Raw genomic sequence first — 15,084 nt, forward strand, 5'->3', positions numbered from 1 at the left:
CTGCAGTCTGTCTTCCCATGTGTAGTCAGGTTGCGATCCCAGCTCTCCAAACTCTTGCACGGTACTGTTCGTCTTTCCTGGCTGCCACAGCTGTTTAACCTCCTCCCACCTAGGTATGTATTGCGTCACGTCGTCTAGACATTTCGCCGTAAGAGGTCGGCTTCGTCAGGACTTTGGAAGCTAATTCAGCTCTTCCCAGTGTGCGTTATATAAGGGCAAGGTTAACAATTTTTAATTGGTCTATTCTTGGAACCTTAATTTGCATATTCACCCCGGAGTCGCTATAGCAGTAGTGCTTTTTCCATAATTTCATTATAAATACAGTCCATTCTGTTGCAACTCTAAAACAGTTCTTAAACAGCTCATAAATAATAGCTGGTAAATGTCATACAGTATTGTTTGTGCAAAAATAAGCATATTAAAAATCCATCATACAAATGGATTGTAATCCTACACAGTAACTGATATGCTTATTTTGCACAAACAAGACTACGTATAATTTATCAGTTACTGTGTAGGATTACATTCAGTTTGTATGATGGACTCTTAATATGCTTATTTTGCACAAACAAGACTACATATAATTTAAGAGTCCATCATACAGATCAGTACAAAGGTTTACATAATATAAAATTCATAAGGAGAAAAAAAGAGAAATATTAAGGTTTGATACAGCAGTATTCTAGAACTTAATCATAAAAATAAATAAAATATTTAGTAATAGCACCTGTGGATAAACAAGTGTCACCATCCAAAAATCCCACCTCTTAAAAGTGTAGAAAGGGCTTCAATAACTACAGTATAAAATTGCTATTCAGATCTGAGATGGGCATTTGTGACCAATGGATATGCCAGTACAATAAAAAAATCCCATATAAAATCCATAAAAAATAGATATGCCAAAAGTGCAGAAAAATACACAAAAAAACAAAAATGTAAAAAATAAATAAAAGTATAAAAATTAAAAACGAATTTAAAAAGTGGCATATCTCAAAATCATTATTCAGTCCATTGGGAATAAGGGTATTCAATTTGAATATCAATCTCATCTCTGTTTTTCCTAAATCCTGTATAAAATTGTCCCCTCTCCAATTCTTTTTAACTTGCTGGATTCCTGTGAACTCTAATAGGGATGGATCTGAATTATGAACTTCATTAAAATGCAGAGACACTTGATAAATATTGTTTCTTTATGTTATAGGCATCTTCACATATTCTCGTACGTAATTGTCTCATTGTGCGACCTATATACTTAAGTCCACAGGGGCATGTTAACATGCACATCATATTTTTTGAGTGGCAGGTGATCAGTTCTTTTATTCGGTAAGTCTTGCTATTTGATTGAAAATCATTGATGCATGCCTTCTTACTTGATATACAGGGAGTGCAGAATTATTAGGCAAGTTGTATTTTTGAGGATTCATTTTATTATTGAACAACAACCATGTTCTCAATGAACCCAAAAAACTCATTAATATCAAAGCTGAATATTTTTGGAAGTAGTTTTTAGTTTGTTTTTAGTTATAGCTATTTTAGGGGGATATCTGTGTGTGCAGGTGACTATTACTGTGCATAATTATTAGGCAACTTAACAAAAAACAAATATATACCCATTTCAATTATTTATTTTTACCAGTGAAACCAATATAACATCTCAACATTCACAAATATACATTTCTGACATTCAAAAACATAACAAAAACAAATCAGTGACCAATATAGTGTCAGGATCGGGACAGGGATCCAACACGCAGAGTACAAAGAGTAGAGAGATACGTATACCGGACCTTAGAATGGCCGGACTTAACGTAAGAACTACGTAAGAATGGTCAGAGACAAGCCGAGGTCGAGGGAACGAGAAGACAGGTAAGCGAGAGACAAGCCGAGGTCAAAGGATAACAGAGAAGCAGGAGAGTAATAACAAAGCCGGATCAGAACCAAAAGACAATCAGGATACAAGAGCACTGTGTGACTAGACTGGCTAGAACCACGACAGGGCAATGAGCAAATGCGGAAAGCTCCATTAAATACCCTGGCTCTAGAGAGTAATCACGCCTCCGACGAGTCCTGATTCGTGTTCCGGACTTGAGTGGCAGGTCGGACTGGATTAGCGTCATGACGTCGGCTATTGAGCGTCGCGTCATAAAAGGAAGTAGCTCCCTCGCGGCCGGCGTGTAAACGACCGAGGGAACCGCGAGGAACGGGAGAAACGGACCTTCTGGAAGGAGAAACGTCTAAGTCTCTACCCCTCTCAGAGGTAGAGACTACAGGTACCCTGACCGTACCCCCCCTCTCAGAAACGCCCACCGGGCGGAAGGAACCGGGACGAGACGGAAAGCGGGAGTGAAAATCCCTGCGAAGACGAGGAGCATGGACATCCTCCTGAGGTACCCAAGTCCTCTCCTCAGGACCATATCCTTTCCAGTCCACCAGGTATTGAACCCTCCCGCGGGAGATACGAGAATCGACGATGGAGTTGATCTCGTACTCCTCCTGGCCCTCAACCTGAACAGAGTGAGGAGATGAGACCTTGGAGGAGAATCTGTTACAGATTAACGGTTTCAGCAATGAAACATGAAAAGAATTAGGGATACGCAAAGCAGGAGGAAGCGCTAAGCGATACGCAACTGGATTAATTCGAGTCAGAATCCTGTAGGGCCCAATGTAGCGAGGAGCGAATTTCATAGAAGGTACCTTCAAACGAATGTTTCTAGTGCTCAACCATACCCTATCCCCAGGCACAAAACTTGGAGCCGCCCTTCTGCGTTTATCAGCGTGTTTTTTGTACAGTAAGGAATTATGTAGGAGAATTTGTCGAGTCTGATCCCACAATTTCCTCAGATTGGCAACATGAACATCAACCGACGGTAACCCCTGGGAAGAGGGGACCGAAGGAAGAATGGAAGGATGAAAGCCATAATTCATGAAAAAAGGGCTAGAGTGAGTTGAATCGCAAACGAGATTATTATGTGCGAACTCTGCCCAAGGAATCAGACCAACCCAATCGTCCTGGTGTTCAGAAACAAAACAACGCAGATATTGCTCAATTTTTTGATTGGTACGTTCAGCAGCTCCGTTAGACTGAGGATGATAGGCAGAAGAAAAATTCAATTTGATGCCTAGTTGAGAACAGAATGATCTCCAGAAACGTGAAACAAATTGGGAGCCTCTATCAGAAGTAATTTCAGAAGGAATCCCATGTAAGCGAAAAATTTCTCTTGCAAGTATTTCCGCCAATTCAGGAGAAGTCGGAAGTTTAGGTAAAGGTACGAAATGTGCCATCTTGGTAAACCTATCAACCACCGTGAGGATAACAGTCTGTCTTTTAGAAGCAGGCAAATCTACAATAAAGTCCATAGCCAAACAGGTCCAAGGTTTGTCTGGAATCTCCAAGGAATGTAAAAGACCATATGGAAGCGAATGAGGTAGTTTGGTCTTAGTACAGACCTCACAAGCTCCGATTAAATCCTTAACATCCCTCCGTAAAGAAGGCCACCAGAAATCCTTAGAGATCAAGGAATATGTTTTGCGAATGCCCGGATGACCAGCTACCTTACTCTCGTGAAGACACTGTAAGAGCTCCAGTTGGAGTTCAGGAGGAACGAAGTGTCTTGACGCAGGAGTCTGTCTAGGTGCCAGATGCTGCAACTTCATGATCTTGGCAAGCAGCGGAGAATGGATTTTGAGAGTTGTGTTAGCGATAATATTACACTTGGGTACTATAGAAGACAAAACCGGCTCCGATACAGCAGAAGGTTCATATTGACGAGACAAGGCATCGGCTTTAGAATTCTTAGAACCAGGTCTATATGTGAGTATGTAATTGAAGTGAGTAAGAAATATAGACCAACGAGCCTGCCTTGAGGATAATCGCTTAGCCTCCCCAATATAGGACAAGTTCTTATGATCCGTTAAGATAGTAACAGGATGCAAGGTCCCTTCCAATAAATGTCTCCACTCCTTTAAGGCCATGATAACCGCTAGAAGTTCCCTGTCACCAATGTCATATCTGCTCTCAGTACCGGACAATTTTTTGGAAATATACCCACATGGATGTAATGGTTTATCCACACCTAACCTTTGGGACAGGATAGCACCTATCCCCGTCTCAGAAGCGTCAACTTCGAGTAGGAAGGGCAGAGTAGTATCAGGGGGAACTAAAATTGGTGCGGAAGCAAACAGTTCTTTGAGAGTCTTGAAAGCAAGGAGTGCTTCAGTAGACCAATTCTTAGTGTCAGCCCCCTGTCTGGTCATATTGGTGATAGGAGCAATAATTGAAGAGTATCCCTTAATGAAACGTCTATAGTAATTGGAGAAACCAATAAACCTCTGAATGGCCTTGAGGCCCTTAGGTAAAGGCCAATCTAAAATGGACTGGAGTTTCTCCGGATCCATCTTAAACCCCTCCCCAGAAATTACGTAACCAAGAAAGTTTGTCTGGGATTGGTCAAAGCTACATTTCTCCAATTTACAGTACAAGCCGTGTTGAAGGAGTTTGTGCAAAACCCTTCTGACCTGTCCGTGGTGAGTCTCAATTTCTCTAGAATGTAGAAGTATATCATCGAGGTATACAATAACACAGTCATGTTGAAATTCCCTGAGAACTTCATTAATTAGGTCCTGAAATACTGCCGGTGCATTACAGAGACCAAAGGGCATTACTGTATACTCATAGTGCCCATAACGAGTATTGAACGCAGTCATCCACTCGTGTCCCTGCTGAATTCTGACCAAGTTATATGCCCCTCTGAGATCTAACTTAGTGAAGATCTTGGAACCCTTTAATCGATCAAAGAGCTCAGTGATCAAGGGAATCGGATAGGCGTTTCTAATGGTAATTTTATTCAAACCTCGGTAGTCCATGCAAGGTCTCAAAGTACCATCCTTCTTTTTAACAAAAAAAAATCCAGCCCCAGCAGGGGAGGAGGACCTCCTAATGAATCCCTTGTCTAGGTTTTCACGAATATACTCCTCTAGAACTAAATTCTCTTTCGTAGACAAAGGGTATACATGACCCCTAGGAGGCATAGTACCAGGAAGTAAATTAATCTTACAGTCAAAGGACCTATGTGGGGGTAAAGTATCGGCTTTTCTTTTGTCAAATACCGCCCTTAAGTCCAGGTACAAGGACGGTATTTGTACTTCTGTAGAGTCGGTAGAATTAGTAGGTGTGTTAACTGTGCAAAGCGGTGACACTCTCTTTAAACACTTCTCCTGACAATTATGGCCCCATGAGACTATCTCCCCTAATTCCCAATCAATAATAGGATTATGTCTCTTAAGCCAGGAGTATCCCAGGACTATGGGAACAGAAGGAGATGAAATGAGTAATAGAGATGTCTCCTCCTCGTGTAGGATACCAGTAGTTAAATTAAGAGGTATGGTTTCACGAAAAATCACAGGCTCAACTAAAGGTCTACCATCAATGGCCTCAACGGCCAAGGGTGTGTCCCTTAACTGGGATGGGATAGTGTGTTTGGTGACAAAAACTTGGTCGATAAAGCTTTCAGCAGCTCCAGAGTCTATCAATGCCATAGTCTCTAGAGTTCCCTTCTCCCAAGTTAAGGAAACGGGTAATAGAAGCCTGTGATCTTTGTAATTATGAGTAGAGGACAAAATAGAAACACCCAAGGCCTGTCCTCTAGAGAAACTTAGGTGCGAGCGTTTCCCGGGCGATTGGGACAATTCAAACGTAAGTGACCTCTGACTCCACAGTACATACACAATCCCTCCCCTCTCCTGTACTGTCTCTCCTCCTCTGAGAGACGAGTATGGCCTATCTGCATAGGTTCTGGAAAAAGTGGTGTTTTGGCCTCAGGACTTTGAAAAGATGGAGCTAGTCTAAAAGAAGATCTACAGGTTCTATCTCGAGTGTTCTGCCTTTCTCTTAGACGTTCATCAATGCGAGAGATAAACGAAATTAAATCCTCCAAATTCTCAGGAAGCTCTCTAGTAGCTACCTCGTCAAGTATTACATCAGATAGTCCGTTTAGAAACACGTCTATATAAGCCTGTTCATTCCACTTAACCTCTGCCGCCAAAGACCTGAACTCTAGTGCATAATCCACAAGTGTTCGGTTCTCTTGTCTAAGGCGCAACAGTAATCTAGCTGCATTGACCTTTCTGCCAGGAGAGTCAAAAGTTCTTTTAAAAACAGCTACAAAGGCATTATAATTGTATACTAATGGATTATCATTCTCCCACAACGGATTAGCCCATCTCAGAGCTTTCTCAACGAGTAAGGTGATAATAAATCCCACTTTCGCTCTATCTGTAGGATAGGAGCGGGGTTGTAATTCGAAGTGGATACTTATTTGGTTTAAAAAACCACGACACCTCTCAGGAGATCCAGCATAACGTACAGGTGGGGTAATTCGGGAAGAAGCCCCTACAGTAGCTACCTCTAGACCTGAACCCACAGGAGAAATAGAAGTATTACGCATCTCCTCTGGTGGATTATTAGGACGAGATAACAACGCCTGTAGCGCTAGTGCCATCTGATCCATTCTGTGTTCCATGGCGTCAAACCTAGGATCAGAAGAACCAAGCTGACTGTTTGTACCTGCAGGATCCATTGGCCCTGTCGTAATGTCAGGATCGGGACAGGGATCCAACACGCAGAGTACAAAGAGTAGAGAGATACGTATACCGGACCTTAGAATGGCCGGACTTAACGTAAGAACTACGTAAGAATGGTCAGAGACAAGCCGAGGTCGAGGGAACGAGAAGACAGGTAAGCGAGAGACAAGCCGAGGTCAAAGGATAACAGAGAAGCAGGAGAGTAATAACAAAGCCGGATCAGAACCAAAAGACAATCAGGATACAAGAGCACTGTGTGACTAGACTGGCTAGAACCACGACAGGGCAATGAGCAAATGCGGAAAGCTCCATTAAATACCCTGGCTCTAGAGAGTAATCACGCCTCCGACGAGTCCTGATTCGTGTTCCGGACTTGAGTGGCAGGTCGGACTGGATTAGCGTCATGACATCGGCTATTGAGCGTCGCGTCATAAAAGGAAGTAGCTCCCTCGCGGCCGGCGTGTAAACGGCCGAGGGAACCGCGAGGAACGGGAGAAACAGACCTTCTGGAAGGAGAAACGTCTAAGTCTCTACCCCTCTCAGAGGTAGAGACTACAGGTACCCTGACATATAGCCACCTTTCTTTGCAAGGACACTCAAAAGCCTGCCATCCATGGATTCTGTCAGTGTTTTGATCTGTTCACCATCAACATTGCGTGCAGCAGCAACCACAACCTCCCAGACACTGTTCAGAGAGGTGTACTGTTTTCCCTCCTTGTAAATCCCACATTTGATGATGGACCACAGGTTCTCAATGGGGTTCAGATCAGGTGAACAAGGAGGCCATGTCATTAGATTTTCTTCTTTTATACCCTTTCTTGCCAGCCACGCTGTGGAGTACTTGGACGCGTGTGATGGAGCATTGTCCTGCATGAAAATCATGTTTTTCTTGAAGGATGAAGACTTCTTCCTGTACCACTGCTTGAAGAAGGTGTCTTCCAGAAACTGGCAGTAGGACTGGGAGTTGAGCTTGACTCCATCCTCAACCCGAAAAGGCCCCACAAGCTCATCTTTGATGATACCAGCCCAAACCAGTACTCCACTCCACCTTGCTGGCGTCTGAGTCGGACTGTAGCTCTCAGCCCTTTACCAATCCAGCCACGGGCCCATCCATCTGGCCCATCAAGACTCACTCTCATTTCATCAGTCCATAAAACCTTAGAAAAATCAGTCTTGAGATATTTCTTGGCCCAGTCTTGACGTTTCAGCTTGTGTGTCTTGTTCAGTGGTGGTCGTCTTTCAGCCTTTCTTACCTTGGCCATGTCTCTGAGTATTGCACACCTTGTGCTTTTGGGCACTCCAGTGATGTTGCAGCTCTGAAATATGGGCAAACTGGTGGCAAGTGGCATCTTGGCAGCTGCACGCTTGACTTTTCTCAGTTCATGGGCAGTTATTTTGCGCCTTTTCCACACGCTTCTTGCGACCCTGTTGACTATTTTGAATGAAACGCTTGATTGTTCGATGATCACGCTTCAGAAGCTTTGCAATTTTAAGAGTGCTGCATCCCTCTGCAAGATATCTCACTATTTTTGACTTTTCTGAGCCTGTCAAGTCCTTCTTTTGACCCATTTTGCCAAAGGAAAGGAAGTTGCCTAATAATTATGCACACCTGATATAGGGTGTTGATGTCATTAGACCACACCCCTTCTCATTACAGAGATGCACATCACCTAATATGCTTAATTGGTAGTAGGCTTTCGAGCCTATACAGCTTGGAGTAAGGCAACATGCATAAAGAGGATGATGTGGTCAAAATACTAATTTGCCTAATAATTCTGCACTCCCTGTAGTGCGGCATGCATTGCAGTTACCGCATCTAAAACAGCCTTTAAGTTTATTCTAAAAAGTTCTCATGGTGGGTGTTAGTATTCGGGATAACACAAGTTAAAATCCTTTTCATGTTCTGTATTCACCTATGCACAATCCTTGGTTTTTGGGGTAAAACCTCTGATAAAATGGGATCTTTTAGAAGCCAGTGCCAGTGTTTACGGATTATATTTATAATTTTGTTGTTTTGGTTTCCTGAAAATTGACCTATAAAGGGGATTTTTTGGTTTTGGTCATTCATATCCCTAACTTTATATTCCATCAATGAGACCCTACCCATTTGTTGCACTTCCTTTAATGCTTGTTTTAAAATTACATCTTTATATCCCCTATCTTTAAAATCTTGGGTAATTCTTTGACTTTCTTCCACATAAATCGTTAAATCAAAAAAAAAAATGACCTCACTTACTATAATAAAACATAAGTTGGATCCCCCATTGATTGGAATTGATGTAGTTTATAAACATTTTTAACTGGTCCACCCCCCCCCCCCCCCCGAATTAAAAATAAGTCCTAAATATAGCGTTTATAGAGCACCATGTTTGCTTCCCAGCCCCTATCTACATCCAAATGGTAAGTTTCCTAATGGGCCATAATTAGATTAGAATACCTGGGAGCGAACTTGGTGCCCATCTCTGTGCCGCAAATCTGGAGGTAAAAAAATTTCTGGAACCAAAAGTAATTATTTTGTAAAATCAATTGAATAGTATCTTAAACAAACTGAATTTTATTCCTCTGGTAGAGTGATGCATTTTCTAAAAAAAAAAAAAATGCTTAACTGCTCCAATGCCAAGACCATGTCTGATGTTCGTATACAGAGTAGACCCATCTGCTGTGACAAGAAGAAAGTATTCCTGCTATTTAATCTTATCCTGTTGTTTTTTTTTTTTTATGCTATTACTGTGCTACTGTTAGACTTGACCAGTACACATTGTGTGCCTTGTACATGATGCATTTTTGATATCACAGTCTGCAATGTATTAAAAAAAAATGTGTTCTCCACTTAATGCTTCAGTGTTTAGATGCTGAGTCTGCTTGTTTACCTTCAAGGTATCTTTCTCTGTCTCCACTCCACATTCAAAGGGATGGAGCCTAATTTTAAAGACCATATTCCAGTTGTTTTCACCGCTAACCTGTGCTTACTGATTTTGATAAAACATTCTAGCTTTTAACATTTGACACTGCTTTAGGGACTTACTCTAAATAAAACCTGTTGAGATTTAGTCACTATAATGCTCTAAATGAGATGCAGAAACTGTCAGTTGGGTTGCAAATGTTCGGTCAGAACAGATCAGTGTATTTCTTTCCCAACTGTTCTATCCTTTTCCAAGTTTTACCAAATATTAGTGAACTTGACAACACTCACAATATAGTTTGTACACTCGACGAGAACTTTAAAAGAATGACTAAAAAGAACAGGCAGTCACAGTATGGAATGATGCCAGGACTGTCCTGTTAAACTGTAATGCCACTCTGAAAACTATAGCTTTAGGACAAAAACTCACATCACTCAGCAGTTTTGGGCAACAATGATAGTGGGCACAAAGCAACAAGTGCCTGAAGTGCTCTGGCACATTTTAAACATTTACAAGCCGTTCCAAAAGGACTTTGTCTGCCACTTTGTCCCATCACCTCCTGGTTATAACATCTCATCATAAATCACTGTGCATTTCCTATTGTCAGTCAGGTCCTCTGATACTTCTATCTTTCACTTGACTTTCACAGAGGCAAACTTGGTTCGTTTATCTCATTTTAAATTGACAGTCCTTTCTTCTGCTGTCAACTGCATTGTCACAATGTATCTGTGTCCAAGTGACACATTGTGATGTTGGTTTTTTTTTGGTTTACTTGCTGCATATTTCTTTAGTTTTAGTTTTATTTCCCATTTCATTCCAACACAGAATAAAAATGAGATGTCTTTTGTGCAGAGGGAAGTAGCTGCGTATTTTATTATATATCCTGTTTTCCTCTATGAAGTCTTACGATCGTTTCTAATTAGCCTAACAAGCATTTCACAAATTAATGCCCCCCATATCACAGGGTCACCCCAGAAACTAGTAAACCGCATACTCCATGATTAAATCAACAGACTGACATCTTTATATCTTCAAACAGTGGACCCATATCTCCTTAATGTCTCCTTTTTGTGGAATGCTCATGACAGGCAAGTGCCAAATCAATTTTTATTGATATGTTGTACTCTAGACGCCATAACCACTTCATCTTACGGAAGTGGTTGTTGTGCAACGGCCATGTCTATGCAGTATTTCAAGTAAAACACTGCCAATTTGGTAGTATATCACTTTTCTCACTTTGGTGTATCTCCTCCTCTTGTCCTGTCAAGCTGCCAGCAACAAACATTGTTTCTGGGCCGGCAATGTTAGTTTTATCCAAGTTTTGCACGTACCATCTCTACAACTTGGTTTGAGTTACCTCCCAGGGGAAAGAACTGAGGCATGCATGTTCAGAATGCAGCTCCTCCCTATGCGTAACATAGCCCTGTTCACTAAACTGTGAATGAGGTTATGTGTAAACTGATAGCAGCTTCGACATAAGAAGCTGTCCCTAAATATGGAGTGTTTTGTCTGTAGTTGCAAGTAAACACACAAAACAGTGGATTGAAGGGAACCGTGGAGTTCAATTCCTTGTTTTTTTTAATTTATTTTTTATTTTATTATAAAGATCAGGATACTGCTTTAAAAATTAAGGGATCATTTTTACCCCATAATATACCCCTTTTTAATATATCTGTGTTTAGACGTTGGCAACATATATTGCAACTCTGTACAGTGCACAAAGAGCAGATAAAACATAAATGCATTCGTAAAACACCCAATATCTGTTTAACCTCAAGAATGATTATGAATATGCCGAAAAATAATCATTTACTTGAGTCCATTAACATTTCCGTTTTACTTTAATTTGGGATGAGTGAGCTCAAGGCGTTGAATACTCACTCTGCCCCTATCCTTCACTGTTGAGCGAAGCTCATTAAAATGATTAGCATTCCTAGGCTTTGGTATATTTCTCAACCTCTGCCACGTAGGCTGAAATCTACCGATGAGCATGCCTTTAAGGCTCAATTTTGCTCTTTCATTTGTTAAAATATAAGGCAGAGCATTCATTTGCAAAAATTACAGCCACTCAAACACGACTTGGGGCTCCATATTCCTTATAGTCACAGTTGCAGACACAGCTTTCATATGTCATACCCTAGATTTACCCACTGATTCAGATTCACTAATACAATTCTCATCCAGCAACATGCTCCCAAGGTAGCTCCTTCTAGTCTCAATTACTCGCTACTCTTTAGCCAGAAGCTCTGCACACCAATCCACCATGAAGGCGTGAAAAATAATACTGCTGTAATGGAGCCCAGGTGGCAGTTGTCCATCTTTCTGTCACTGCTAGATTATCCTGACCTCCAATGAGTGCATTGGACTCATAATCAGGGTTCAAGGTCAATGGTCTTGCACATTAAAAGCCATAACATCGATTCCAGAGCATCACATATCCATGCTATCAGTGTAGCAACACTATCTTTTTATTGTAACAAATTTTGTCCGTTTATTATTGTTGTTGTTGTTGTTGTTTTTTGTTTTCTGCTTTTTCGTTTTTTTTTTTTATATATATTTTTCTCGCATGTTCAGCTGAACTGGCCAGTAAGTAGATGGAATATACAAAAAATTGCGATTTTAATTTTACCTGTATATGCAAACCTATTTATAATATTATTTTTTTTTTCTTCCTTAGAACATATTCACAAATCACTCATTGGATTTGAATGTAAGATGGCTGGCAGTCCTGTATTTTAAGAATGGAATAGAGCGTTACTGGAGAAGGGTCGCTCCACAGTAAGTCGTGTTTTATTATAACTCAATAAGGGGAGTATGTTCTAAGGTGGTTAGAAACTTTATTAAAGACTTACTCCACGCACAAAGACCACGTAAGTGATTTGAAGTGTTCGTAGTGCCTGTAGTCTTTATGTGCAGCATTTCGCTTTGATTAACTGTTTATCTGCCAGAGATGTAACTCCACCGCTGGCAGCAACATAGGAGTGTCTTCATCCAGCCTGGAATTATGATTGCACAGAATGTCAGTCATTGGCTGAAAGTGGTCAGCTGATGCTCTCAGCCAATGAATGTTAAATGATGTGACCGGTTTCTGGCAATCTGCACAAGCCGCACGTGTCACTGGACTCACAGAGGCCAATGTAGCGTGGCAGGAATCCAGATAAGGGGGCATTGCTTTATGGTTTTTCTCATTACTGAGGCACCGACCAGGGTACTTATGGCATCCTACACACTGCAGCAGACTGTAGAGGTTATAATGCTGGAAATCACTAACTTCATGACGGCAATAGTTGTTTTTTGTTTTTTTTTGTACCTTGAGCGGTTTCTATGGAGGTAAATGGAGACCTGTCAATGGTGTTTAGTGAATTCTGCACACAATGAGTGCGTATGGATACCTGAATTATACTTATTTTTATTTATTTATTTTCCCTTTTTTTTTTTTTTCTCTCTCTTTTTTTATTTGGTTAATATTTTTTTGTTTTTTTATTTTATTTTAGGAAATAGTTGTGTAAAATTGTCATCTAGGCTTTGTAAATCCTCTGTTAGTTTGTGACAATTACTCTAAATCAAAATTGAATGTCCATTGTATAGTTTGCAAACACCTTCTCGGTATGTAGAAGACTATAAATTTCAGGTTTCTACTATTTGCGCGTTAGACTTGTAAGAACATTTTCTTGCCCAGCAGATGTCACTGCAAGCATACTGTAGCATTGTATGTGTTTAATTAAGTATTCTTTTTGTAACACATTTTCCTTATGACTTTGAAACTCTTCGCATTACAAACTGGGTTAATTCAGACCAGTGACTTGTGTTGCAGTTATTCCCTGAGTGCATTAAACATGTTCTTAATCCTGTTTTGGTCTAATGGAAGGCAGTGGTAGGATCATCCTCAAGTAGTCGTGCCTTAAAGGTTAATCTAAATGAGCAAGAAGTAATATTATTTCACTTGGAATGTGTGACCATATGTTTTTTTTCTTCTCCATTCAATAAATGTTGCATATTGAATGCAACTAGACCTCCCCATAGGAAAGCATTATTCAATTCTTTCCTATGGGAAAAATCTGACACTGGAGGTCCGTGAAGGACGTCCAGCGTCCGATAACGGAAGCCCTCAAGTGGCTGTCTGTTAGACAGCCACAGAGGCCAGACTTAGAGCTGCATTGTAAACATTGCAGTTCTCTGGAACTGCAGTGTTTTATATTGCAGCACTAAGTGCAAAAGGGTCACAGCCTCCAGACCACTTCAATTAGCTGAAGTGGTCTGGGTGGCTACAGTGTCCGTTTAAGCTAACATTGTTCTGCTGACTGTAGTGTCCCGTTTACATCATTAAACTATACATTTGTTTCCTTTTTATTCATCTGACATAGATGTTGCCCTCTTGAGCACCCTGTATATCAGAGGGTAGGCTACCCTCAGCACTCCAGATGTTGTGGACTACATCTCCCATAATGCTCTTAAAGCCATAATGCTGGAAAAGCATGAGGGGAGAAGTAGTCCATAGCCTACTATTGCTATATACAGTGAACTTAAAAAACATTTTTGGGTCTTTGCACAAGAACAAATGAAATGAGTCAATTAACCCGGTAAAAAAATCTATGTTCTTGTCACTTTCCTAAGTCTTCACATAAGTAGGACCGCATTTATATGACTGGACTTCACCATTAATTTATTGCACTACTGTGATGGAACCTGAGCTGAACCAGGGCTGAGTGGGATCATTATTATATGCTGTAGATCAGGGTGGATATGATTTACCGTAAATCACTAGTCGGTAAGATATAGTTTAAATCAGGATTTTTAAAAGTAAAGACTGATTCTTGCTGGTTGTTATACTCTTTATTATTTGCGACCAGATTTGGATTTCATATTTAGTGCAATAACTTTCAGAGTAATTTAACAGTTATATCAGCAATGCTTTTGTTATCATTACAAATATAGATAGGTAATGCTGACATTATTACAGGGTGAACTGTCTTCTAGTTATTAATCACTCATGTTTGGAGAACAATTTAAAACAAGGGGTTAAGGTCTTTTCAGATTTTTCTTTTTAATTAGAAAAAAAAGAAAAAAATTCTTATGTTTATTTTATAATTTTTTTTGCTAAGAAAAGAGCATGTTATCTCTGCAGACACAGAGGCAACTTGAATTAAACAAATTACTTTACCAAAAATTAAAATATTGCATGAATGTACAGCCTTATGCTACATAACTAATCCATGTCTTATGCTGAATAACCTTTGGACTATAATGCATTTTAAATAGAAAAGTATTTTTTAGATCATTGTTTTCCTGCAAAAGCATTTTAGTAATGGAAATCCAAGTTAAAAAAAAAAAATCTAATTTTTAAATCGAATTCAAAATAATGCATTTTAAATCTTTGTAACGTTTTACTATAAAAAGCGAGTTAAAGGAACACTGTAAGGTCAGGAGCACAAACATGTATTCCTGACACTATAGTATTAAAAACACCGTCTTGCCCCCCACCCCTTCTTGCCCTCCCTAAATATAGTATAGTCTTACCTTTACTCCAAAAAATGAGGTAGGGCTTTTCTTTTGATTTATTGAAGGGCTTGGATGGATTGCTGCCTGTCCACATATTGTCTGT

The 15,084-nt window shown here is 40.3% G+C and overlaps 1 protein-coding gene across 1 annotated transcript in view; it reads left to right on the top strand.

The window, feature by feature from the left end:
- The window catches only part of IPO11 (importin 11), a 417,607-nt gene that overhangs the window by 18,852 nt on the left and 383,671 nt on the right, over positions 1-15,084 (top strand). Inside the window, exon 3 of the mRNA XM_063454060.1 lies at positions 12,160-12,260. Coding sequence (XP_063310130.1) covers positions 12,160-12,260 — 101 coding nt within the window. The remainder of the gene's footprint in view (positions 1-12,159; positions 12,261-15,084) is intronic.

This window comes from Pelobates fuscus, chromosome 5 (genome assembly GCF_036172605.1).
Source record: "Pelobates fuscus isolate aPelFus1 chromosome 5, aPelFus1.pri, whole genome shotgun sequence".
Taxonomy (NCBI): domain Eukaryota; kingdom Metazoa; phylum Chordata; class Amphibia; order Anura; family Pelobatidae; genus Pelobates; species Pelobates fuscus.